We start from the raw sequence: 27,505 nt of genomic DNA, 5'->3' as shown, positions 1-27,505 counted from the left end.
GAGTGGTGCAAATAGTTTGCACTGAACTACTAACCTGAAGGTTGGTGGATCGAGCCCACTCAGTAGGTGCTGCAGAGGAAAGGCCTGGCAATTTGCTTCTATAAAGGTTATAGTCAAGAAAACTCGATGGAGCAGCTCTGCTCTGTAACATATGGGGTCGCCGTGAGTTGAAATCTTGACACTACGGCGATGAGGTTTTATTTGTTTGCTTGTTTGTTTATTTCGGAGTGCTCTGGACCGTTCTGAGAGCGAATGAGTGGCCCAGCAGCGCCCTCTTGTGGTGACATCTGTTCCTGCACCTCCTCCCTGTGCTGGGGAATTGGGGGACACAGGTTGCAAACACAGGGGCTCTGCTAAGAAGAACAGGCTTTTAAATCTTCCCATGACTAAGGAGTTGTGCCCAAGGCCATTTTCGGGGGAAATTTTTCTCTGTGAGGTTTATCACCCCTGGTGAGCACCTCTCATGTGAGTTTCTCTGGTTGCCTTCAATCCCTGACTGTTTTCCTCTCTGTTCCCATCTCCCTACCCTTAAGGTCTGGGAGGGGCTTTGCTCATCCCTGAGGCTCCTTGGGGCCTGGCACCACAGCTGGAACAATACTCAGGGTCACATGTACGCATGAGAAAGGTGTTACTGATCTTCAGCTTGGATAGGGTCCCAGGTGCGCTTTAGTCCCACTTCAATTTGGTAGATGACATAAATTGAGGCCCAGGGCAGAAGTGGCTTGCCCCAGACCATTCACATCAACTTTATTGATGCTACCACGTGACAGTAAAAGGGTCCTTACCATGGCGGGGCAATGCATTAATTGATTTGTACAACCCTCCCAACAGCCCCAGGTGGAAGGGTCTATCTGTATCCCCATTTCGCAGATGGGAAAACTGAGGATAGGGGTGTTTAAAGGACTTCCAAGGCCATACTGCTGGTAAGTGGCAGAGACAGGATTCCAATGGTGATATGGAACTTGAGACCCATGCTCTGGGCCAGGACTCAAACTGTGTAGGTGCCAGGGGTACAAATTTGGTAGGGAGTAAGTGGATGCTGCCCCTACCTTCCCAGAGCTTAGAGATCAGTGGGGCAGACAGATGATGCAAAAGGAAACCAATAGAAATAACAATAAAGAACTAACATGGACCAAAGCACAGGGCAATGGCAGAAAATGCAGGAGTAAGAGAAGCAGGTACCTGCTTCAGGGGAGGCTGGGCAAGACTTCTCCCAGGAGGTACATTTGGCTGAGCACAGAAAGGGCCACAGAAGGGCTGGGGGAGGGCAAGACCCAGCCCCAGGGCCCAGTGTGTGCTACCGCCAGGCCTGGATGCGCGATCTTGGAAGTTGCCCTCTCCGAAAGTTTCCCTCTCCAAATGTCTGGGGCAGCAGGGAGCAAAAGGAGCATCTCCTAGGGGAGGTCAGGCAGGGCCTCTAGGCTGCGACGCCTGATGGGCCTTAACCAAAGAGAAATGGGGGGCTACCTAGAAGATTTAGCAGCTAGCTACTCAATGAGATTTGGGCTTTGCAAAAATTCTTCTAGCTGCTGAGTGGAAAATGACCTAGGGGGTGAGAAGAAGGTAGACAGGTCCCAGAAGAGGCTTCTGCAATGGTCCAGACCAGAGGAGGCATGGTAGGTCCAGGCTGGTAGCCATGGAAATGAAAATGGGTTTGAGGATCCCTTCATAGATCCAGGATTAGAAGCTGACGTGTGGGACTGCAGGCCGCTGGTACTTCCCACCCATGGTGTGGGGCGGGGGGGGCACTTTGGATAAAAGGACTTAAGCATCTGTTACAGACTGAATTGTATTCCCCAAAAATATGTATTGGAGTCCTGACCCCTATGTCTGTGGATATAATCCAATTTGGAAATAGGGTTTTCTTTGAAAAGGTACACAAGCCTGTACCCATGTAAGATGTGTTCTAAATCTAATCACTTCTGAGTGATATAAAGAGCAGATAGACACAGAGGCAAAGCAAGAACAAGTGGAGGGAAAGATAGATGCCTCCTGGAGATCGTGAAGGAACCAAGGAATGTCAAGGAGAATGCTAGAGAAGCTAAGGCAATGACTTTTGCCCAGTGGACAGAGAGAGAGCCCTCCCCTAGAGCCAGCTTCCTGAATTCGGACAGCTACCCTTCTCAACTGTGAGAAAATAAGTTTCTGTTTGTTAAAGCCACCTGCTTATATCTAGCTCAATTGGCATAACATAGTTAATAAAGAACATGTTCTACATTCTACTTTGGTGAGTAACGCCTGGGGTCTTAAAAGCCTGTGAGCAGCCATCCAGGATACTTCACCACTGGTCTCACCCTTTCGGGAGCAAGGAAGAAGGAAGAAAACTAAAGATACAAGGAAAAGATCAGTCCAAAGGACTAATGGACCACATCTACCATGACCTCCACTAGACTGAGTCCAGTACAACTAGATGGTGCCCAGCTACCACCACTGACTGGTCTGAGAGGAATCAAAATACAAGGTCCTGGACAGAGTTGGAGAAAACGTACAACAAAATTCTAACTCAAAAAGAAAGACCAGACTTGCTGGCCTGACAGAGATTAGAAAAGCCCTGAGAGTATAGCCCTCAGACACCCTTTCAACTCAGTAATGAGGCCACTCCTGAGGTTTACCCTTCAGCCAAAGATCGAACAGGCCCATGGAACAAAACAGGACTAAAGGGGCACATCGGCCCAGGGGCAGGGACTGGAAGGCAGGAGGGAACAGGAAAGCTGGCAATAGGGAGCCCAGGATTGAGAAGGGAGAGTGTTGACGTGTTGTGGGGTTGTTAACCAATATCATAGAAAAATGTGTATACTAACTGTTTGATGAGAAACTAGTTTGTTCTGTAAACCTTCATCTAAAGTATAATATAAATAAATAAATAAATAAATAAAGCCACCCGCTTGTGGTACTTCAGTTTTAGCAGCACAAAGAAGCTAAGACAGCATCTTTATGAAAAACCTCCAATCAAAACCAACTGGGGATTGTGTGATAAAAATGGCCCTGGGCACAACATCAACTGAAGACTCAGAGAAATTCTTCAAGGTCCAGGTCAGGGGGCTGCAAACTCCGGCCCCCAGGCCAAATCCAGCCCCTGCCTCCACCTGAGAGCCAAGAATGGACTTTAAAGGTGAATATTTACAACCAATTGGAGAGCAGAAATACCAACTTCGAACCCCAATTAGTAAAAAAAAAAGAAAAAAGAATTCCCATCTCTTCAATAGCAGAATAATTATTAATGAATAGTTATGTTATAAATGTCAATATACCTTATCAATCATTATTATTGTATTTTGAATTTTGTCAATAAAATTGTTGTTGTTAGGTGCCATCGGGTCAGCCCCCAACTCACGCCACCCCATGTACTACAGAATGAAATGCTTCCCAGTTGTGCACCAACCCCATAATGAGTTGTGGATCCGATTGTTGTGATCCACAGGGTTTTCACTGGCTGCTTTGTGAAAGCAGATCACCAGGTCTTTCTGCCCAGTCCTTCTTAATTTGGAAGCTCTACCGAAACGTGTTCAGCATCACAGCAACACGCAAGCCTCCACCGTGAGATGGGTGGTGGCCGCATATAAGGTGCATCAGCCAGGAATTGAACCTGGAAGGCGAGAACTCTACCACTACATCCCCACTGTCCCCTTCTGCTCATTAGGAGACCTGTGTTATAAAAAAAGTGTTCGCAGTAATTATTATTTCAAATTTCGAAATAAAAATATATATTGTTTTTAGTTATGTACCACTGAAAAAATAACCAGTTGCCATTGAGCTGACTCCAACTCACGGGACCCCATGTGGGCTTCATAGGGTTTTCAATGGCTGAGTTTTCAGAAGTAAATTGCCAGGCCTTTCTTCCGAGGCACCTCTGGATAGACTCAGACTGCCAGCTATTTGGTTAGCTGCTGAGGGCATTCACTATTTATACCACCCAGGGACTCTGTTGTTGTATAGAGGTACCTACATAATATTGATTTTGCCTAAAACATTTCCTGCCTGGTGCTTTACAGGAAAAGGGGGCTGAGCCCAGGGCAAGGAACAGGTACTACTTTGGGGTTTTCCCTCCACAGCTTGCCCTGATGCAAGGCAAACCTCCTAAGTCTGGGAGAAAACCCACAGATTTAGATAGGAAAGGGCACGTGTTAGTGGAAACTCGGCCATGCCCAGTGAGCAAAGCAGGTTTCTAGAAGCTCCACAGAGTTGCCCTCCCAGTGCAGACAGCTACACTCACCTAGGCCTCGGAGCTCCATGGCGGGGCGGGCAAGCTGCAGGGCCTCGCAGACCAGCCCAACCTCGGGGGAGTCCATGTGTGGGGCGCACAGGTCAAAGTCATCCAGGAGGGCCTCGAGGCCCCCAGACATGGCCCGGCAGGAGATCCAACTCATGCTGCCTGTGGGGTGAGGAGGAGGAGAAGGAGGAGCTGGATGCACCTGTGCCCCGGTCACACTGGGCTTATGCTCCCTGCAACCTCGGGGCAGGGGTCACCTCTGAATTCTCCCAGGGGGCTATCAGCCTTGGCACTGCTGACATTCAGGGCCAGGTCATTCTCTGGGGTAGGGCCGTCCTGCACACTGTAGGGTGTTGAGCAGGATTCCTGGCCTCCATCCACACAGTGCCATAGCATCCCCCAGTTTTTACAACCAAAAATGTCTTCAGACATTGCCAAGTGTCTTCTGGGGGCAAATCACCCCTGGTTGAAAACTACTGAGATAGAAACATAGATAGATAGACAGACAGACAGAGTAGATAGATAGATAGTTGGTTGACAGATGATAGATAGGCAGGCAGACAGATAGACAAGGTTTTTTTATGCTAAGACAGGGTTTTCCCACCTCAGCGCTACTGACATTTGGTTCCAGAACATTCTCTGGGGTGGGTGGCCCTATGCATTGTAGGATGTTGAGCTTTATCTCTAGTCTCCACCCACTTGATGCTGGTAGTACCCTCTTCCCCAGCTGTGACAACCAAAAATGTTCCCAGACATCACCAACGTCCCCTGAGGACCAGGACTACCCACCCTGGTAAGAACTGCTGCCTTAAGAGAAGCTGGGGTCCCCCATTTGCCCCTGGCCCCCCAGGCTCCAGGGACAGAGCTACGCAGGGGGTCCAGGAGGGCCTTACCTAGCACATCCTGCTTCAGCTCCTCCATGCGGCCTGCGTGGAGCAGGTGGAAGGGCAGCTCCTTTAGCTTCCTGAGGTTTGCGACTGTGTCTGAGAACCAGAGGGGCTGAGGGGCCACCTGGGGTGGGGGAGAAGGGGAGCTGGGCACCAGGTACTACAACACGCTCTCCTCCATTCACCTGTGAACATGGGCCAGGCCGGGCACCAAGGGGTGGGGACATAATGCCAGCCAGAGGCACCCCCACCTGCTCTCAACGTCAGGCTAGGGCAGAGGATGGGGCTTGGGGCCAGGGGACCAGGAGTGAGGGCAGCATTTCCTGGGGAACAGAAAACAACAGAAGCACTGGAGCTGGGCCTCAGAGAATAAGTAGGAGTCTGTCTGGTGGTATGTGTTGGAAAACAGTGGCAGTCCAGGGCAAAAGAATAGCACAGGCCACAGCCTGGAGGGGCAAGAGAGCAGGATTCTCCCTTTGGGAGGGCTGAATTATAAGGCAGGGTGGAGGGTTGTGGTGGGGAGTGAGGCTGGGAAGGTTGTGGGTGGCAGATCATGAAAGTCACTGAATACCAGGCTGGAGAGGTGAGGGCATTGGGGAGCTATGGGAGGACCTCTACAACTTGAAGAATGTGATCGATGTCACTGAATTGTACATGGAGAAATTGTTGAGATCGTGTATGCTTTGTTATATATATTTTCACCACAAAATATTTAAAAAAGAAGACTTAAAAGTGTAAGTTCCTAGTTGTGATGGTTTCACTAAAACCAAACAAACCAAACCCATTGCCATGGAGTCGATTCCTACTCATAGTGACCCTATAGGATAGATTAGAACTGCCCCACAGGGTTTCCAAGGAGCAGCTGATGATTAGAACTGCCAACCTTTTGGTTAGCAGCTGAGCTCTTAACCCCTGGACCACCAGGGCTCCACTAAAAAAAAAAACCACTACAGTTCTGTAAAATGTTAACATGAGGGGAAGCCGGAGGAACCATTCGTTGGAACTCTCCCTACTCACTTCTCAACTCTTCTGCAAATCTAAAATTATTTCAAAATAAAGAAGTTTTTAAAAACTTGTAAGTATACTATTCCATGAGACCAGAAGAAGTGGATGGTGCCCCGCCACCATTACTGAACATTTTGAACAAAGATTCTATAACAGAATCCTGATCAAAAGGGAGGAAAATGTAGAACAGAATATCAAATCTCAATGGAATTCAGACTTTCTGGAGCCAATGAAGCTGGATGAGCCTCTGAAACTATTGCTCTAAGAAGTTCTTTAAACCTTAAACCTCAAACCAAAACTATTCCCTGAAATCTTCTTTGAGCCAAGCAATATCTTAGCTTAATTGGTAAAGAATGTCTGCCTTAAGCGTTGTTCTCTTTCATGGGATCAAATTGACAACAGCAACTCAAAAGTTTAGACAGGAAGCTTATGGGGCAGTGAGTTTATGTTGATGGTGGTGGAAAAATTTGGAAAAGGATAGCAAGAACGGTTGTACAATGTAATTGAAGAATGTAATCAATGTCACTGAATTGTACATGGAGAAATTGTTGAGTTTCTGTATCTTTGCTGTGTATATTTTCACTAAAATTTAAATAAATTAAATTTAAAAAATGTGCCAGTATATCAGAAATATATAACATGTTTGTGTGATTAATAAAATGAATATTGATTTAAATCACTAAGTTAAAAAATGCATAAGTTCTGCCTCAGAGTGAAGGAACCATAGAGAAAAGAACAACTAACCCAGAAGGAAGGAAATCTTGGAAGTCTTCCTGAAGGAAGAGGCATCTGAGCTAAGCCTTGAATATCTGAGAGGAAAAAGGAGGTGGCCACCCAGACCTAGAGGTCGGTCCTGGACTCATGAGAAAAAAGAGTAGAAGGAAATGTGTGGAATGGTGAGGGGGTAGAGGAAGATGAGAAGGGTAGGCGGGTCATTACCCAGGAGAAGGGGGGAGAGGACTTCCTGAATGAGGAATTATGGATGGTTTTTATTTTATTCTTTAATCTCTATGTGTGTTCCACTATAATCGCATAGTAGGAGCCCCTGAGTAATGCAAACCGTTAAGCACTCGACTACTAACAAAAAGGTTTGAAAATATCCAGGGGCACCTTGGAAGAAAGGCCTGGCAATCTGCTTCTGAAAGGTCTCAGTCTCGAAAACCCTATGGAGCACAGTTCTACTCTACACACTTGGGGTCGCCAAGAGTCAGAATTGGCCCTACAGCATTGGGTTTGGTTTTTGTTTTTCACTCTTGTAACTAGAAGTATTATTTTTTAAATGTGCAATGTATTCGGGAGAATTCAGGTTGGAAATCGGATTGTACCATGAAATTCACAGAAGACACCAAAAGGGTAACAAGTAATGGGGAGGGGGGAACGGTTTGGCCTCATGAGGAACCAGAGCTTAGCTAATTAAAACTCCCAGATGCCAGGGTTTGGGATGGTTCTGACATGTTTCTGGAGTTCCTGGGTGGTGTAGACAGTTAATGCACTTGGCTGCTAACAGAAAGATTGGCAGTTTGAGTCTGCCCAGAAGCACTTCGGAATAAAGGCCTGGCAATCCTTCCAAAAAACCAGCCATTGAAAACCCTATGGAGCGCAGTTCTACTCTGACACATATGGGGTGGCCATAAGTTGGAGTCAACTCAAAGGCAAATGGTTTTGATATGTTTCCAAAAGTTGTGATTTATCATTCTATCTGGAAAGTTGGGGGAGGGGTTGAGTCCTTTTTCACCTGCTACTTGCCATCCTCCAAATTATACTAAGGTGCTCGAGGGGGTCATAGAGGGGCTGAGGGGACATCTCACCCTCACAGAAGGGAAGGGAGGAGGCTGGCCACATGGGATGACCTTTGCCTTTGCCAACACAGACAGCTGGAGTGGGTAGGCAAGGCTGGTACTGCCTGCGGAAGCCCCGGTCCCGGCTCCTCACCTTGCGGTCCAGGTTCAGTGGCTTCCCCAGGAGAGGCAGGGTGATGAGCTTCTTGGTGCCCTGGCTCCAGGCCCCCGAGAAGAAGTCAGCCAGGATGCTGTGCCGCTTGACTTTCTCAGGCCCAGACAGATAGCGCTCACAGACCACCTCGGCCAGCTGTCTGTGGAGAGGGGACACAGACAGATGGACCTGGGGGAACCTGTCAGGTTCAAAGGCAGCCATTGGCCTTCCTGGAGGTGCTTCCCACTCTAAGGCACCTTTGGGAAGCTGGCAGCACCTGTACTATTTGTTTGTTTTTTAATTGCTGTAAAAATATGTATAACACAACATTTGCCAATTCAACATTTTTCAGGTGTACAGTTTAGTGAAATCAATTACATCAATCATGTTGTGCAATCATCATCCATAATTGTTGCTAAATTCCCATCACCAGAAACAGAAGCTCGCTGCTTCCTGAGCAACGACGCCCCCTTCCCACTCCCTCAGTCCCTGGTAACCGCTAATAAACTTTGGTCTCTACGTGTTTGCCTATTCCTATTATTTCATGTAGGTGAGATCATACAATATTTGTCCTTTTGTGATGGCCTTATTTCACTGAGAAGAATGTTTTCAAGGTTCACCCATGTTGTGGGATGGATCAGGACTTCATTTCTCTTCACACTGAGTAATATTCCATTGTAGGCATATACCACGTTATGTTTATCCATTTATCTGTTGATGGACATTTCGGTTGTTTCCACTTTGAGGCCATTGTGAATAGTGCTACAGTGAACACTGGTGTGTACCACTTATTACTTGACATCTGTCTTTAAATCAGCCAAACCTTTTTTTTTTCCTTCTTAAATTTATTTTAAAAAAGAACTTTTGGGTTCCTCCATAAGTTAAACAAGGAGTTATTTAAAAAAAAAAAAAAAAAGTTACCATCAAGTCAATTCTGACTTATAGAGGCCCTACAGGAGAGAGTAGAACTGTCCCATAGGGTTTCTAAGGAACAGCTGGTGGGTTCAAACTGCCAACCTTTTGGTTAGCAGCCAAGCTCTTAAACCACTGTGCCACCAGGGCTCCAGAGTTACCACATAACCTAGCAATTCCACTTCTAGGTATACACCCACTCATTGCTTATCAATATGGCTAAGTTCCAAAGACCAGGCTGTTATGCAGAAATCAGCATTATGCAAAAATGGAGGATGACTACATCAGACCACAAAATATTATGTGGGACATATACGCCCCTGTGGACCTGAGAGGTGGAAAACGTAGGTGGGTGCTATATGTCCCACTGGTCATGAAAGCATTACTGCAAGACTTACATTGCTAATGCACAAAATAGTCAGATAGTAGATTTTTTACTTTTGTTGTAAATGTGAAATGTCAGATAACAAGATAGTCGATAAGTGAGGAGTAGGTATATACCCAAGAGAATTGAAAACATGTATTCAATCAAGAACTTGTACACTAATCTCCACAGCAGCATTGTTCACAGCTAAAAGGTAGAAACAACCCAAGTGCTCCTCAACACATGAGTGGATAAACACAATGTGGTTCATCCATACAATGGAATTTTACTCACCCATAAAAAGGAATGAAATTCTGGTACATGCTCCAACATGGATAAACCTTGAAAACATTACATTGAATGAAAGAAGTCGGACACAAAAGACCACATCTTGTATGATTCCTCTTATACAAAATACCTAGAATAGGTAAATCCATAGAGACAGAATAATAGATTAGTGGTTGCCTAGGGCATGGAGGACTGGAGCCCTAGTGGTGCAGTGGTTAAGAGCTATGGTTGCTAACCACAAGGTCAGCAGTTTGAATCCATCAGCTGCTCTTTGGAAACCCTATGGGGCAGTTCTACTCTTTCCTATAGGGTCGCTAAGAGTCAGAATCAGCTCAACGGCAACAGGGTTTTTTGTTGTTTTTTTGCGGGGGGGTTAGGGCATGGAGGAGGGAGGAATGGGAGTGACTGCTAATGGGCATGGTGTTTCCTTGGGGTGATGAGAATGTTCTGGAGACAGAGGTGGTTGCTGCAGAACCTTGTGAACGAACTAAATGCCACTGAATTGTGTACTTTGAATTGTTAATTATACATTACGTGAATTTCATCTCAATTTAAAAAAAGGAGTTACTTGTGCTAGAGGCGGTGACGTGGAGACCCTGCAATGCTGTGCTAAGTTCTGTGGACTGGATTCCCTGGGAAAGAGGAGCCCCAGGGGGTGGAACAGGAAGGACGGCAGTCAGTGGGTCCTCACTCTTGGGCTCCCCCAGACCAGCATCGTGTGGCACTGGGCCTACCTGTAGGTGAGGGCCAGGAGCATGCAGCCATCCATGGGCCGCCGAGCCAAGCAGGTGCCCAGATCTCGCCGGAGCCTCACCCACAGCAGGGGAGGGAATCGGAGCAGCTCCTTGCTGGGTGGCGTCCAGTCCCGGTACACAGCCTGCAGGACCTCGTCATCCAAGGACAGGACATCCTTCAGCTCTGCCTCTGAGAGCCCGTGCCTGTGGGGGATGGACAGCATGTTTGAACACACGGATTCATGACTCCTTTGTGCATGGAGAATGCAGAAGCCGAGGGAGAGAGAGACATGGCTGGGCACTCTGCACCCTTAAATAAATTTACAGTACTTTAAAAAGGATACTTTGGCATGTCCCTGGGTGGCACAAATGGTTGGCTCTCAGCTACTAACCAAAAAGTTGGTGGTTTGAATCCACCCAGCACCACCATGGAAGAAAGGCCTGGCAATCTGCTTCCATAAAAATTATGGTCAAGAAAAAAAGCAAAGGGAAACTTTGAGCTCTTTAGTAAGTTGACAGAGAATGCCATTGCTAGTTGCCTTCGAGTTGTTTCTGACTTATGGCAACCCCATGTGTGTCAGAGTAGAACTGTTCCATAGGTTTTCAGTGGCAGATTTTCCAGGTGTCTTCCAAGGCACCTCTGGGTGGATTTGAACCACTAACCTTTTGGTTAGTAGTTGAGTGCTTAGCCATTTGCACCACCCAGGGACTCCAAGAATTACCATATGACCTAGCAATTCTGCTCTTGGGTATATACCCAAAAGAACTGAAAGCAGGGACTCAAACAGAAACCTGTACACCAATGTCCATAGCGGTAATATTCATAACAGCCAAAAGATGGAAACAACCCAAGTGTCTATCAAGAAGCTGAGGGAGAGATGTAGCCAGTTGCTCGATGTCCATCATGCCTGGGAATCAGCATTTGGACAGTGCCCAGGGCCAGCAGGTACCAGCTCCTGGTTACAGCGGTACCAATCGAGTAAAGCCTTCCCAGATCTTTTCTTCGGCACACACACCTGCAGGATGGTGACCAATCCCCTCCCAGCCTTATATACCTCCCTCATGGGGAGGGATGGGGCCACATAGGAAAGGAGGGATGAGGTGACTTGAGGAAAATAAGGCAGAATCCTACTGTGCTCACTCATGCCAGCCCACAATATGTTTCCTGACCTGAGAAAGGGCTGAGGTAGAGAAAGGGAATGTCTTTCAGTAGAATGAGTAGCTTAGTTTCCTAGAGCTGCTGTAACAGACATACCACAAGTAGGTGGTTTAAAGAACAAAAATTTATTGTCTCACAGTTCTGGAGGCTAAAAGTCCAAATCAGGGTCTCAGCCATGTTGATTTCTTCCTTGTCAGCAGTCCCAGGTGTTCCCGGGTTCCTTGGCTTGTAAATGATCCTATGTGGTGTCTGTCTTCCCCTATGTGTGCTTGTCTCTGGGTCTAATCTGTTCTCTTTATAACTCAGAGGTGATTAAGTTTAGGATCCACCCTACACTGATATGGCTCATTAACATAACAAAGAAAACTCTATTCCCAAACAGGATCACATCCACATAGGCGTTAGGGACACAATTCAATCCATAACAATGAGTGATTGAAGTTTTGATGTTGGACTGCAGTGGACTTTCTAATACCTGTGACCATTAAACAGGAAAATACTGAATCTGCCTGAGGTTTTACCAGGGATGGAGAACAATTAGATGGAGGTCATTTCAAAGCAGGGGAGAGAGTGAGGCTGCTTGTAAACTGCACCTCATGTGTCCCAACTCGTTCAATGAAGTGTCAGCACATTTGCTCAACAAGTGTTTGTGGAGTATTGTCTCTGTGTGAGACATCGTGATGATACTTGGGGACAGAGAAGCCTATGTTCTAGTGTGGGAAGTCAGGGAGGACACACCAGGCACAAAACACAAAAAGGTCTGGTTGTGCCAAGTGCTAGGAAGAAAAGAAGACAGATGGTGTGAAAGAGAGTGGTGAGGCGAGAACCCAGGAGAGAGGTTGTTCTCAGAGCAGGCGGACTTCACCGAAAAGGCGCCGTTTGAGCAGGGCTCTGTCAGGAGGGAACCTGACAGCAGCTAACACTTCTTAAGCGAGTGTGAGTGAATTTCTGTTCCTGGCAAACAAGGTAGCAACAAGAGCCCCTCACTGATCGCCGCCATCTTGAATAATATTTGGCAATAGACAAAGGGCAGAAATCGCACAGACCAAGGAAGGAAAAACTGCCCCCAAACTGAGAAGAGGAGAAATGACATTGGCCAGCATATCTAATGACCTGCTTGAGCATTTTCATATGGCTTATTACAGTAAAGACAATACTATTTTGTTTGGCACCTCTTGTAATTGGCCTCCGTCAAGCCCTCCTGGGGATGAAGCTTGGCTGCTCCCCAGTCTGATTAGTGCATTCTGTGATGTGCTCATTATTTCTGATTAACCGTGCACACCTGGCATCTCTGGGCAATCGCTTCTGATGGTCACGGCCCAGGTTTATGGAGATGTTCATCAACCGAGCACCGGTATTTAAGCGTTCCTTTCTTGGATTCTGTGTTGTTGTTAGCTGTCATTGAGTTGGGCACAACTCATGGCAACTCCATGCAGAATGGAACAAAATGCTGTCTGGTCCTGCGCCATCCTCACGATCAATTGTGGATAGGATCATTGTGATCCCTAGGGTTTTCTTTCTTTCTTTCTTTCTTTTTTTTCCCAAACAACCAGATTGTAATAATTTTAGTTAGGTTGGTAGTACACTGTATTTTTTTCTCCAAACAGGTACAAAGCAGGCTCAATTGCTCCATACCTTAGTAATTTTCTTTACTCCCACTACAAACAGCCAGTGTTTCTCCAAACTCTCTGAAGTATATTCAGGAGTATTAATTATACAAAATAACCCCGGACAGCCACAAAGAAGAGGGAAGCGCATCTTCCAGAAATATTGAACAGCTGTAGCTCAGCCACAGTATCAGGATTTAGAATTACCAATTCAAGATGGAGAACATATGGTGGGAAGAGTTATTTTAAAAAGATAACAGACTTTGAGGAAGGGTATGAAATGCAGACTTTTAAGAAATAAAAGAGCTTCTGAGGAGGACAATGACATGATCAGTATGGGGAGAAGAAAGGGCAAGGAGAGAGGGATTAGTACAAGATAGTTTACTTATCCCAACTCTTTCCTGTGCTAGCATCCCTTTTCCCGAAAGGAAAAATAAGTCCATGAAAAAATATTTAAAAATTGATGGCAAAAACTGCTGCGAGAATTTATTGAAGCAAACCGCAGTGGATGGCAGAGGACCAAAAACAGGAGAAAGAACAGGAAGTTTCTTATTATTAGAAATAACTAGTTGCTTTTGGGGAGGTGGGTGGGATGGTATAGAGAAGAGCCAAAACCAAAACCCATTGCCATCGAGTAAATTCCGACTCATAGCAACCCTATAGGACACAGTAGATCTGTTCCATAGAGTTTCACAAGGAGCACCTGGTGGATTTGAGCTGCCGACCTTTTGGTTAATAGCCGTAGCTCTTAACCTCTATGCCACCAGGGTTTCCCAGATAGAATTGTGCTTCACAGGGTCTTCAATGGCACATTATTCAGAAGTAGACATTCAAGCCTTTCTTCCGAGGTGACTCTGGGTGGACTCGAAACTCCAACCTTTCGGTTAGCAGCTGAGCATGTTAATCGTTTGTGCCACCTAGGGAAGGAGAACTAATTTCCCCCCATTGCAGAAAGACAAGATTTCCTTATGTACTAGTTTACATTTGCAAAGGTGGCTAAAATATCCGTTGACTAACCACGGCAAATGAAACTTAGGGAGACAAAGAGTGAACATGCATTGTTGACTTGTGGACGTATACAGGAATGGAATAACTTTGTTGTGGACTCTTGTTTTAAAATCTACTCAACAACCAAAAGCAAAGAAGTTTCCTGAATAAACTGAATGCTTCGGAGGCCAGTGTAGCAGGTGCAGGGGTTTGGGGACCACGGTTTCAGGGGACTTCTAAGTCAATTGGCATAATAAAATCTATTAAGAAAATATTCTGCATCCCACTTTGAAGAGTGACATCTGGGGTCTTAAACACTAGCAAGCAGCCATCTAAGATGCATCAGTTGATCTCAACTCACCTGGATCAAAGGAGAATGAAGAACACCAAGGACACAAGGTAATTACAAGGCCAAGAGACAGAAAGGGCCACATGAACCAGAGACTACATCATCCTGAGACCAGAAGAACTAGATGGTACCCGGCTACAATGGATGACTGCCCTGACAGGGAACACAACAGAGACCCCCTGAGGGAGCAGGAGAGCAGTGGGATGCAGACCCCAAATTCTCATAAGACCAGACTTAATGGCCTGACTGAGACTGGAAAGACCCCAGTGGTCATGGCCCCCAGACCTTCTGTTGGCCTAGGACAGGAACCATTCCTGAAGCCAACTCTTCAGACATGGATTGGAGAGAGATCCTGGTGAGGAATGAGCTTCTTGGACACTTGAGACTATGCTGGCATCTCCTGCCTGGAGGGTAGATGAGAGGGGGGAGGGGGTTAGAAGCTGGCGAAATGGACACAAAAAGAGAGAGTTGGGGAGAGAGCGGGCTGTCTCATTAAAAAAAAAAAGGGGGGGGAGAGTAATTGGGAGTATGTAGCAAGGTGTATATAAGGTTTTGTGTGAGAGACTGACTTGATTTGTAAACTTTCACTTAAAGCACAACGAAAATTATAAAAAAAAAAAGAAAGAAAAAGATATGTCAGGCCTAATAGAAATCTGGCTGCTAAAAATAATACTTGATGACACTGATACAGATGACTTCTCCTGAAGATTGTTTATTTGATAAAAGTGTTAAAAAAGAACAACTTTGGAAGGGATTTAATGTTTAATGCTTATAATTAATCAAGGCTAAATTAATGCATGTGACTAAAAAAAAATTAATCTCCAATCAGGTAGGACCCCTAGAGGGAGAACTACAGAGGATTGCTATGGTTAGTCCACAGAGCTTTGTGAGTGCAAAGAGGATTCGTACCTGTTGTCCACATGCTGCGTGTGTGATCACCCATGTAAGAGGTGTCGACAGGTAGCATAACCTTTCTAAGGAATAGTAACGGCAAGCTTACAGAGTTTTATGACCTTCATGTGATATTGTGAATGTCAAGTACCTAGCATTCAAGGTAGGTTGGTTGCCTACCACTATAGGTGTTGAGAGGATGGCCAGCTGCAGCCCCTGTGCCTCTCATCTCTAATCAGAAGCCTTGGCCTAGAATATTCTCCAATAGTGGAGGCTGGGAACTGGGTTTGTCTCTATTCCTGGTTTCTTCTCCTACCAGGAAAACTCTCTCCCTGTTCTGGGAACAGCGACTATCTCTGCTCTGCTGTGAGCAGCCACCATACAGCACCTGGCCAACCCCTCTTCTAAATCTGTTCCCAGTGGGGCAGGAACAAAGTCCTTCACCTGTGGCACAAGAGGGGCTGGCATGGATTGAACTGTGTCTCCCAAAAATATGTGTATCAATTTGGCTTGGCCATGATTCCCAGTATTGTGTGATTATCCACCATTTTGCCATCTGATGTGATTTTCCTATGTGTCGTAAATCCTGTCTCTATGATGTTATGGGGGGGGTGGGTAGGCAGCAGTTATGTTAATGAGGCAGGACTCAGTCTACAAGATTGAATTGTGTATCAAGCAAGCAGAGAGATGGCGGACCTCATACCACCAAAAATGCAGCGCCAGGAGCACAGCATGTCTTTGGACTTGGGGTTCCTGTGCAGAGAATCTCCTAGACCAGGGGAAAATTGATGAGAAGGACCTTCCTCCAGGACTGACAGACAGAAAAAGCCTTCCGGAGCTAACGCCCTGAATTTGGACTTCTAGCCTCCTAGGCCGTGACAGAATAAATTTCTCTTTGTTAAAGCCATCCACCTGAGGTATTTCTGTTACAGCAGCACTAGATGACTAAGACAGGGGTGCACATGTAATACCTGCCCTGCTTCAGCACCTTGCTGGCCATGGGGGACCAGTGCCTGCTAGCAAAGCTGACCGTGCTGTCTCTTCTCTATGTGAGTAAAGTGTTGTTCTACACACTGCCTGTGTGTGATCCGTGTCTTTTGTTGGCAACTTCAAACCCTGGCTCAACAATAAGAATTAAAGAGCAGAGACATCATGGCTTCAGGAGACATCTAGGTCAACTGGCATAACACAGTTTATGAAAAAAATGTTCTGCCTCCCACTTTGGTGAGTGGTGTCTGGAGTCTTAAAAGCTTTTGAGAGGCCATCTAAGATGCATCAATTGGTCCCAACCCACTTGGAGCAAAGGAGAATGAAGAACACCAAAGACACAAGGAAAATATTAGCCCAAGAGGCAAAAGGGCCACATAAACCAGAGACTCCATCAGCCTGAGACCAGAAGAACTAGATGGTGCCCAGCTACCATCAGTGACTACCCCGACAGCGAACACAACAGAGAGTCCCTGACAGAGCAGAAGAAAAGTGCGGAGCAAAACTCAAATTCACGTAAAAAGACCAGACTTAATGGTCTGACTGAGACTAGAGAAACCCCGAAGCCATGGCCCCTAGACGCTCTGTTAACCCGGAACTAAAATCATTCCCAAAGACCACTCTTCAGACCAAGATTAGATGGGACTATAAAACATAAAATAATACTCATGAAGACTGTACTTAGTTCAGTCAGATACACTAGACCAAGTGGATGGCTCCTGTCCAGAAGCAGGATCAGAAGGCAGGAGGTAACAGGAACTGGCTGAATGGATACAAGAAACCTAGGGTGGAAAGGAGGAGCGTGTTGACACATTATAGGGATTGCAACTAACGTCACGTAACAATATGTGTATAAATTTTTGTATAAGAGATTAACTTGAGCTGTAAACTTTCACCTAAAGCACAATAAATAAACAAACAAAAAATCTACTCAACATACCAGTCAACTCCAAGCCCTTACTGAGGGCAGGAAATCATATTCTAAATCCCTCCTATCCTTATTCCATTTTCTACCCTACATTGCAGGGATGGCGAATCTACAACACACTGAAAAGAAACAACAGTGCATTTCAGACCGTTCACTGTAGGTGTCTCACTCCCCATGGCCTGGCATCCCAACCACAGACACCCGTGGGAGTGAAAGTTAACTCTCTTTCAGAGATGGCATTTTGTTACCCCTCTTGATGGGGATCCATAGGTTTTCATTGGCTGATTTTTGGAAATCAATCACCAGGCCTTTCTTCCAAGCCTATCTTAGTCTGGAAGCTCTGCTGAAACTGTTTAGCATCACAGCAACGTGAGAGCCTTCACTGACAGATAGGTGGCGGCTGTGCACGAGGTGCGTTGGCTGGGAATCGAATCCAGGTCTCCCACATGGAAGGCGAGCGTTCTACCACTGAACTGTATAAACATCTTGAAATTGTCTTTTGCTTTTTGTCTTTGCTGGTTCCCGTGCTACAAGCCTGAAATTAAACTGATTCTTCACATAACTTTGCTTTATAAAGATTTTCTGAGATCTCTCTGCATATGGCTTATTAATTAACCAGTTGCCAAGTCAGTTCCCAGTTATGGCGACCCCATGTGTGCAAAAGAGGAATCTGATCCATAGAATTTTCATGGCTGTGACCTTTCAGAAGAGGATCCCCAGGCCTTTCTTCCAAGGAGCCTCTGGGTGCATTCGAACTGTCAACCCCTCAATTAGTAGACACCACTTAACCGTTTGCACCACTCAGAGACTCTTGCTTATTAAACACAAAAGGGAAACTTGCAACTTTACAGAGGAAAAGTCACTTGTGCCCCAAGAAGGGCAGAGCATCACTCAGGTTTAACCGGACTCTGATAACAAGGAAGCATCAGCCCAGTCCAGATGGAGAAACACTCTGTAGTCTCCCCACCTCAGCTGTGGTTCCTGCCTGGCAGCATCAGCATTGGCAGGGCCGCAGTAGACACGCAGGATCTTAGGTGCTATCCAGACCTCAAATCAGAATCCGCATCTGAACAGGACCTCGGATGCGTATACCCATTAGGAATTGAATTGTGTCTTCCCAAAATATGTGTTGAATTCCTGGCCCGTATGCCCACGGATGTGATCCTGTTTGGAAATAGCATTTTCTTTTGTTATGTGAACGATGTCATATCAGTGTAGGGTGCGTCCTAAACCTAATCACTTCTGAGACATGAAAAGACCAGAATAGACACAGACACAAACATACAGGGGAAGGCAGACACCAAGGAACTCTAAGGAATACCAAGAACCACTGTCAGACACCAGAAACTGAGAGGCCCACGGAAGGAATAAACATGGCCGAGATCCTGATTGGGCCTTCTAGCCTCTGAAACTATGAGAAAACACATTTCTGTTCTTTAAAGCCACCCACTTGTGGTATTTTGTTACGGCAGCCCTGGGACACTAAGAATCTGTAGGACTGCAAAGCCCTAACCTACAAAATAACTGGCCTGCAGTTTTCAAGAAAACAAAGACAGACTGGGGAATGTTCCAGAATCAACAAGACCAAAGAGACTTGGCAACTAAATACAACGGGTGATCTGGATTGGATCCTGGATGGGAGAGAAAACAGCTATAAAGGACATTGTTGGGACAATTGGCAAATTTTGAATATGAACTAGACTAAATATTAGTGCTTCAATGTTATATTTCCTACCTTATATAATTGTTCTGTGACTTTGTGGGACTCTGACTGTCCTTGTTCTTAGGAAATACATGAAGTATTTAAGTATGTGACAATGTCTGCAATGAATTCTCAAACAATTCAGGAAAATGCTATATATATACACATATATACAGAAACCTGGTGGCATAGTGGTTAAGTGCTACGGCTGCTAACCAAAGGGTCAGTAGTTCGAATCCGCCAGGCACTCCTTGGAAACTCTATGCGGAAGTTCTACTCTGTCCTGTAGGGTCGCTATGAGTCGGAATCGACTCACGGCACTGGGTTTTGTTTTTTTTTGTTTGTTTGTTTATACATATATACACACATAAATAAACCCAACACACATATGCATGTTATATATGTCAAGGTCCCTGAGTGGTGCAAACAGTTTGTGCTCAACTACTAACTGAAAGGTTGATGGTTCAAATCCACCCAGCAGCTCTGTGGAAGAAAACCCCGGCAACCTGCTTCCATAAAGATCACAGCCAAGAATACCCTATGGGGTAGTTCTACTCTGTAACACACAGGGTTGCCATGAGTCAGAATCAACTCAACAACAATGGATTTGGTTTTGGTTTTGTGTGTGTGCGTGTGTGTGTGTGTGTGTGGCAGTGGGGGTAGGGGTGAGTGAAAAATCTCATGTGGCAAAATTGCTGATCCTGGGGAAAGATGTATGTCAGGGATTCTCAACCAAGGGCAATTCTGCCCCCAGGGGACATTGGCAATGTCTGGAGCTGTTTGTGGTTGTCACGACTAGGGCCAGTGTTGCTACTTGCATTGAGTGGGCAGAGGCCAGGAATGCTGGTCAACACCTTACAGCGCACAGGACGGCCGCACCACAGAGAATGAGCCAGCCCCAAATGTCAACGGGGCCAGAGTTGAGAAACCCTGGGTATGGAAAGTCTTTGCACTATTCTTCCAATCTTGTATAACATTGACTCTAAAAAAAAAAAATCCCCTTTGCTTCTGCCACTTACTTTACCCTGTGACAAAATTTTTTAAAAATTTAAACAAAATAAATATTATAGGCAAATCCATAGAGACAGAAAGCAGATTAGTGGTTGCCAGGAGTGGGGGAGGGGGAAATGAGGAGTGATTGCTAAGGGGTACGGGGTTTCCTTTTGGGGTAATAAACATGTTCTGCAGTTAGATAGTGGTGAAGGTTCAACAGTTTTGGGAAAACACTAAAAACCAGTGACTTGTATGCTTTAATAGAATGAATTTTATGCTATATGACTTGCACTGGACTGAACAGTGTCCCGCCCAAAATTCACGTCCACCAGAATCTGAAACGTGGCCTTACTTGGAAATAAAGTATTCACAGATGTAATTAGGATGTCGTATTGGATTGGGCAGGCCCTAAATCCTGTGACTCACGTCCTTATAACAAGCGAACAGACACAGAGGCAAGACCGCCACGTGAAGATGGAGACAGAGATTGGAACGATGCATCTACAAGCCAAGAAATGGCAAGGATTGTCGGCAACCACCAGAAGCCGCAAGTGACAAGGAGATTCTCCCCTAGTCCCTTAAGACGGAGCGTGACCCTGCGGTGATTGCAAACCTCTAGCCTCCAGAACTGTGAGAGAAGAAATTTCTGTTATCTTAAATGACTCAAATCCAGTTGCCGTGGAGTCAATTCCGACTCATGGCAACCCCACGTGTGTCAGAATAAAACTGTGCGCCACAGGGTTTTCAATGGCTAATCTTTTCTTTTTTTTTTTCAGAGGAAACCCTGGTGATGTAGCGGTTAAGTGAGACAGCTGCTAACCAAGAGGTCGGCAGTTCAAATCCACCAGGCGCTCCTTGGAAACTCTATGGGGCAGTTCTACTCTGTCCTAGAGGGTCGCTAGAAGTCAGCAGTCGACTCAGCAGCAGTGGGTTTGGTTTTTTTGGTTCATCTTTCGGAAGTAGATCACCAGGCCTTTCTTTCAAGATGCCCCTGGATGAACTTGAGGCTCCAACCTTTCAGCTAGCAGCTGAGCACTGAATCGTCTGCACCACCCGGGGGGGCTCCATTTAAGCCTCCCAGATTTCAGAGGTTTGTTACAGCAGCTATAGGAAATATCTTGATTTTTTTAAAAAACAAGTTAAAAAACCAGAGACTCACCGGGAAGCCACAATATAGCCCAGCACGTGGGACACCAGGAGCTGGCCGTGTGTCTGCTCCAGGCGGGCACATAACTGGTGTGTGGCTTCCTGGGCAGTGGAGGCCAGAGGGGCAGGCACAGAGAAGGAGGCCCACTTCCGGGCCTCCTCAAAGGCCAGCCTCAGCCGGCCTGGGTGCCCACACTCAGGAAGGCTGGCCCACAGCAGGTCCCGCTGGGCCTGGCTCAGTGTCCTCCTCGCGGCCGCCAGCAGGAGCTCGATCATCTCTTGCCCTTGGTTCGCGGAGAGGGGCTTCACCTGCCAGTAGGCCCCGGGATCCAGAAGCGTCTGCCGCACCATGTCCAGCACTCCCTGCTGCTGCCCCGAACACACTGAGAGGATGAGGTGGACCCTCGGGGGACACTGCGGGGGCAACCAGGGGACCCTGTGGGTATGGCGGACAGTGTCCAGGTCATCCAGGGAGTCCAGGAGGATGATGAGGGCCTCGAAGTTTCTGCGGGACACGGTGTGGAGGAGGCCGTGGAAGAATTGGACCACTCTGGTGTGGGCCTCCAGGACCTGGGCAGGGGGTAGGGGCAGTCCAAAAGCCAGGCACACCTGGAAGCAGATGCTCCGGAGCAGGCTGCGGGCATCAGCACTCATCTGCGAGGTTCCCAGGAGCCGCAGGACAGTTACCGTCTTCTGGCCAAGCAGCCCTGGCACTAGCTCAGCCAGTTTGCACATCAGCGCCGTCTTTCCGATGCCTGGGGGTCCGTAGATCACCTGGGAGCTGTGGGGTGTGCTGTGGCTCTGCCGGAGCCTCTGCCCGAGCTGGGCCAGGAGCTCGCGGTGGCCACAGAAGGTGCGCGCAGCCTCAGCACTCTGGCCTAGGTGGTGGCGAATGTCCTCGTACAGCCAGGCCAGGTCCTGTGTGGCTGCCTGCAGCTCACGGAGACACTCCAGGACCTGGTGGTTGGCCCTGGCCACAAACTGCTCCCCTAGCTCCTTCAGGTACCTGGCATGGGCCTTGTTCTTGGGGTTCACCAGGTCGCGGCTCCATGGCAGATGGTGGGTCTTGAGGGCACCAGGGTGCTCTTCAGCAATGCGCCCCTTGAGGCTGCTGAGAAGGTTCTGGGCATCTGTGTCCAGGCAGCCATCTGGGAGCCGGTCCACCAGGCGCAGGGCACAATCATCCAGGATGTGTTTGTTGAGGTCCTGGATCTCACGCAAGAAGACGGTGGCACCCTGGTCCCCGTCCTCTGAGCTCAGCAGGCCGCGCTCGATCTCCCACTCAATGACTGAAAAAGGGAGGGAGGGGGTACAACAGAAAAGATGCTCAACACCCTTAGTCATTTAAAAAAAAAGTTGCCATCAAGTTGACCCTGAATCATGGTGACCCAAGTGTGTCAGAACAGACCTGTGCTCCATAGGCTTTTCAATGGCTGATTTTTTGAAAGTAGATCACCAGGCCTTTCTTCTGAGGCACCTCTAGGTAGACCTCAACCACCAACCTTTCGGTTAGCAGCCAAGCGTGTTCACCATTTGCACCACCCAGGGACTTCCCATTACTAATTAAACCAAACCAAAAACCAAACCTGTTGCCATCAAGTCCATTCCGACTCATAGCAACCCTATAGAACAGACTGGAAATGATCCATACGGTTTTCAAGGAGCGCCTGGTGGATTCAAACTGCCGACCTTTTGGTTCGCAGTCGTAGCTCTTAACCACTATACCACCAGGTTAGGGAGATGTAAATCAAAACCACATTGTGATACCACTTCATCCCCTCTAGGATAGGATGGCTATGATCAGAGAAATGGAAGATAACACGTGTTGACAAGAATGTGGAGAAACTAGGACCCTCATGCATTGCTGGTGGGAGTGTAAGATGGTAAAGCCACTGTGGAAACGTTTGGCCGTTCCTCAGAAAGTTGAACATAGAACCACCATGTGACCCAGCAATTCCACTCCAAGTATCTACCCAAGAGACTTGAAAGCAAGGACTCAAGCAGATATGTGTACCCCCAACATTCACTGCAGCACTACTCATAATAGCCAAAAGGTGGAAATGACTCAAATGTTCATCAACAGATGAATGGATAAGCACAATGTGGTCCATCCAGACAATGGAATATTATTCAGCCATAAAAAGGAATACAGTTCTGATACATGCTACAACATGGATGAACCTTGAAAACATTATGCTGAGTAAAAGAAGTTAGCCACAAAAGGACAGATATTGTATGATCCCATTTATATGAAATGTCTAGAATAGGCAAATCCATAGAGTCAAAAGAAGATTGCAGTCCCTGGGTGGTACAAACCAAGAGGCTGGAGGTTTGAGCCCACGCAGAGGCACCTCAGGAGAAAGGGCTGATGATCTACTTCTGTAAAGTCACCACTGAAAACCCCCATGGAGCGTAGTTCTACTCTGACACACATGGGGTAGCCATGAGTTGAGGTCAACTCAATGGCAACTTTTTTTAAAAAAAAAAAAACAAGATTAATGGTTACCTGGGGGGGGGGGGAATGGGAAGTGACTGCTTAATGGGTATGAAATTTCCTTTTGGGGGTGATGAGAATGTTCTGGAAGTGGATAGAGGTGATGGTGGCACAACATTGTGAATGGATTAAAAGCCACCAAATGTGCACTCTTCAGTGGTTAATTTCATGCTACGTGAATGGCACTTCAATTAAAAAAAAAACCCAGTACCATAAATTTTCTGTGCCTCCCTCACTCATTCATTCAACAAACGTTCATTGAGCAACTCTTGCGCCAACCTCTCCTCTTGATACGGAGAAATCAGTAGTGACCAAAACACACAAAGTTCCCTGCCCTCGTGGATAGTCCAAATGAATACATGAACACACAAAAGGACAAACAGGCTGACGGATGACGAACTATCAGCACCGGGCAGGGAAGGGCAGGCACAGGGGGCTGCAGAAAAACATCTGCAAAGGCACGGAGACCAGGGAGGCGCGGAGGCCAGAGAGAGAGTTTTGAGTGAGACTGGAGGCTGGATTCCTGGAGGCCTGGAAGCTAGCTCAGTTCTTTCCTAGAGCAGGGGTCGGCAAACTTTTTATTTAAGGGCCTGATGGTCAATAGTTTTTACTCTGCTGACTACAGGGTCTCTGTCGCAACTACTCAATTCCGCCCTTGTAGCTCAAAAGCAGCCACAGACAATAGTAAACAAAAGGGTGTGGCTGTGTGCCAATAAAATTTTATTTATACAAAAAGGCAGAGGGCTGGATTTGACCCCTGGGCTGAGGTTTGCCAACCCCTGTCCTGGAACATGCCCCAGCTGCCCTGTTATTGTTAGGTGCCGTCAAGTTGGTTCTGACTCAAAACGTTGCCTGGTCCTGCACCATCTTCACAATTGTTGCTATGTTTGAGTCCACTGTTGCAGCCACTGTGTCAATCCATCTCATTGAGGGTCTTCCTCTTTTTTCACTGACCCTCTACTTTACCAAGCATGATGTCCTTCTCCAGGGACTGATCCCTCCTGATAATACGTCCAAAGTAAGCAAAACGAAGTCTCACCATTCTCGCTTCTAAGGAGCATTGTGGCTGTACTTCCAAGACAGATTTGTTTGCTCTTCTGGCAGCCCATGCTATTTTCAATATTCTTTGCCAACACCATAATTCAAAGGGATCAATTCTTCAGTCTTCCCTATTCATTGTTCAGCTTTCACATGCATATGAGGCGATTGAAAAGACCTCAGCATGGGTCAGGCTAACCTTCCTCATCAGTGACATCTTTGCTTTTTAACGCTTTAAAGAGGTCTTTTGCAGCAACTCTGAGGACTCGTATTTTCCAGAGCCTAGGGTCACAATGACCTCTCCTTGGAGGCTGTTGTTTTGAAATAGCAGTCAGACCTGAGAAGTTATTTTTGAAGCAGCTCTGGGCTCAGTGGCAGCTCCCAGCTCTCTGTCGTGGAGCAAGCCAGGTCCTTGGGGACCAGCTAAGCCTCAGAGCCAAAGACAGGAGTCACTCAGCTGTCCTCATGGGAGTGGCTGCACACCCGTTTTGGCCCCATGAATGCTGCCCCATGAAGGCAATTAACAGTCCCAAGACTGGATCCTTCTGGGACACATTTGGGCATAAATCCTTCCAAGCCTATCCGTTCTTCCACCTATGGGCTGTGAGACCTTGGGCAAGTCACTTCACCTTTCTGAGTTCCTATTTGCTCATCTATAAACATACCAAAGATCGCGAAGGTGGTGCAGGACCAGGCAATGTTTCATTCTGTTATAAGTAAGGTCACCGAGAGTCTGAGCTGACCCAATAGCAACTAACAACAATAACGGGGTGTACAAGTTCCACCTTACTAGCTGTTACGAGGGTTTTCTATGAAATAGTGCTTGTAAAAGCTGAATAAATAAAGCCAGTCTTGAAAGGTTATAGACTGGGCGATTCCACCTTACATAGTATTCTTTTTTTTTTTTTTAATTGTGGTAAAAATATACACAGTAAAACCTACGAAAGCCAGAATCTGTGTAAGGTAGAAACCTGTCAGAGAAGAAAAAATCAATATTTTTCACTAATAGAGAGCGACAGAAAAATGGTAAGACTGTACCCTGCCAAAGACGGAAAATTTGCAAGACATGGGAAAATGAGTCAGTCCCGTCAAGTTTCAGTTCTCACAGGTTTCACCGTATAACAAACATTTGCCATTTTAACCATTTTTTATGTTCACAATTCAGCATGTTGTGCGACCATAACCACTCTCCGTTTCCCAATGTTTCCACCACCATTATCAGACGCTCAGTGTCCTGTCAGCAATGGCGCCCCCTTTTCTCTTTTCTCCCATCCCTGGTAACCACTAACAATAAGCTGTGGTCTGCGTTCATTTGCCCAATTTAGACAGTTCATATAACTAGGATCATACAACATTTATCCTTTCGTGTCTGTCTTCTTTCACTGAGCATTAATGTTTTCAAGATTCATCCATGTTGTAGCATGGATCAGGACTTCATTTCGCTTTATCCATTGATCACTGACACCACTGTGAAAGCACCTGTCCGGTTTCACCTTGTGTCATAGTAACTGGATGCCTAGCATATAGTAAGTGCTCAATAAACAGTAACCGTCAACATTATTGTCATTCGCATAAGTGCTTTCGGAATAAATACGTCATTGCTCCCTTGCCCAAGAGGCCAAGGTTAACAATCCCAGAGATGTCATGAGGCCATCTGGTATCCCCTGGTCTGATGTAAGAAGGAGGGCACCTCATCCCTGGGATCTTCTTCCCCAAAACCCACAATCCCAGTCTAATCACAAGAAAACATCAGACAAACCCAGATTGTGGGAGGTTCTGCAAAATACCTGACCACCAAGCACTCTTCAAAAGTGTCAAGGTCATGAGAAACAAGGAAAGACTGAGAAGCTGTCACAGATCAGAGGAGATTTAGGAGATAGAATGACTAAATGCCATGTGGGATCTTGGATGGGATCCTGGCAGGAAAAACAACCTTAGTGGGAAAAAGGGGGAAATCCCAATAAAGTCTGCAGTTTAGTTAATAGTAATGTACCAATGTCACTTCCTTAGTTTTGACGAATGTGCTGTGGTCGGGCAAGATATTAACAAAAGGGGAAGCTGGGTGAAGGGTATAGGGGAATGCCCTGTACTATCTTTTGTAAGTTTGCTTCTCATGATGCCAAGAGAAAATTTCATTTTTAAAATTGATGCATCGTTACTAGAATTGACACATATGTGCATAATAATCAATATATTATTAACATTATTTAAATATAGTGAATGCATTGCTTTATATTGCTTTATAAATGGTTTCTACTAATAAATACATTCAATTTAAATAAATCAATATAAATAAATCTCTATGTTTAATATGTTGGTAATATGGTTGCTGAAAGCAAAGAGGACTTGAGGCACTTACTGATGAAGATCAAAGACCACAGCCTTCAGTATGGATTACACCTCAACATAAAGAAAACAAAAATCCTCACAACTGGACCCTTAAGCAACATCATGATAATCATAGAAAATATTGAAGCTGTCAAGGATTTCATTTTACTTGGATCCATAATCCATGCAAGCAGCAGTCAAGAAATCAAACGACATATCGTGTTGGGAAAATATGCTATAAAAGACCTCTTTAAAGCATTCAAAAGCCAAGATGTCACTTTGAGGAGTAAGGTGCACCTAACCCAAGCCATGGTATTTTCAATTGCCTCATATGCAAGTGAAAGCTGGGCAATGAATGAGGAAGACCAAAGAAGAATTGATGCCTTTGAATTATGGTGTTGGCAAAGAATATTGAATATACCATGGACCACCAGAACAAACAAATCTGTCTTGGAAGAAATACAGCCAGAATGCTCCTTAGAAGCGAGGATGGCAAGACTTTTTCTCATGTACTTTGGATGTGTTATCAGGAGGGATCAGTCCCTGGAGAAGGACATCATGCTC

At 46.2% G+C, this 27,505-nt stretch overlaps 1 protein-coding gene across 7 annotated transcripts in view; it reads right to left on the bottom strand.

The window, feature by feature from the left end:
- Positions 1-27,505, bottom strand: part of NWD1 (NACHT and WD repeat domain containing 1) — a 94,642-nt gene that overhangs the window by 43,182 nt on the left and 23,955 nt on the right. For all 7 annotated transcript variants that reach the window (XM_049877321.1, XM_049877322.1, XM_049877320.1 and 4 more), the window contains 5 exons: positions 21,095-22,370; positions 10,333-10,536; positions 8,035-8,194; positions 5,104-5,221; positions 4,214-4,372 (listed from right to left, as the gene is read on the bottom strand). In XM_049877321.1, coding sequence (XP_049733278.1) covers positions 4,214-4,372; positions 5,104-5,221; positions 8,035-8,194; positions 10,333-10,536; positions 21,095-22,370 — 1,917 coding nt within the window. The remainder of the gene's footprint in view (positions 1-4,213; positions 4,373-5,103; positions 5,222-8,034; positions 8,195-10,332; positions 10,537-21,094; positions 22,371-27,505) is intronic.

Source organism: Elephas maximus, chromosome 3, assembly GCF_024166365.1.
Source record: "Elephas maximus indicus isolate mEleMax1 chromosome 3, mEleMax1 primary haplotype, whole genome shotgun sequence".
NCBI lineage: Eukaryota > Metazoa > Chordata > Mammalia > Proboscidea > Elephantidae > Elephas > Elephas maximus.
This window is presented reverse-complemented; position numbering and strand designations above follow the sequence as displayed.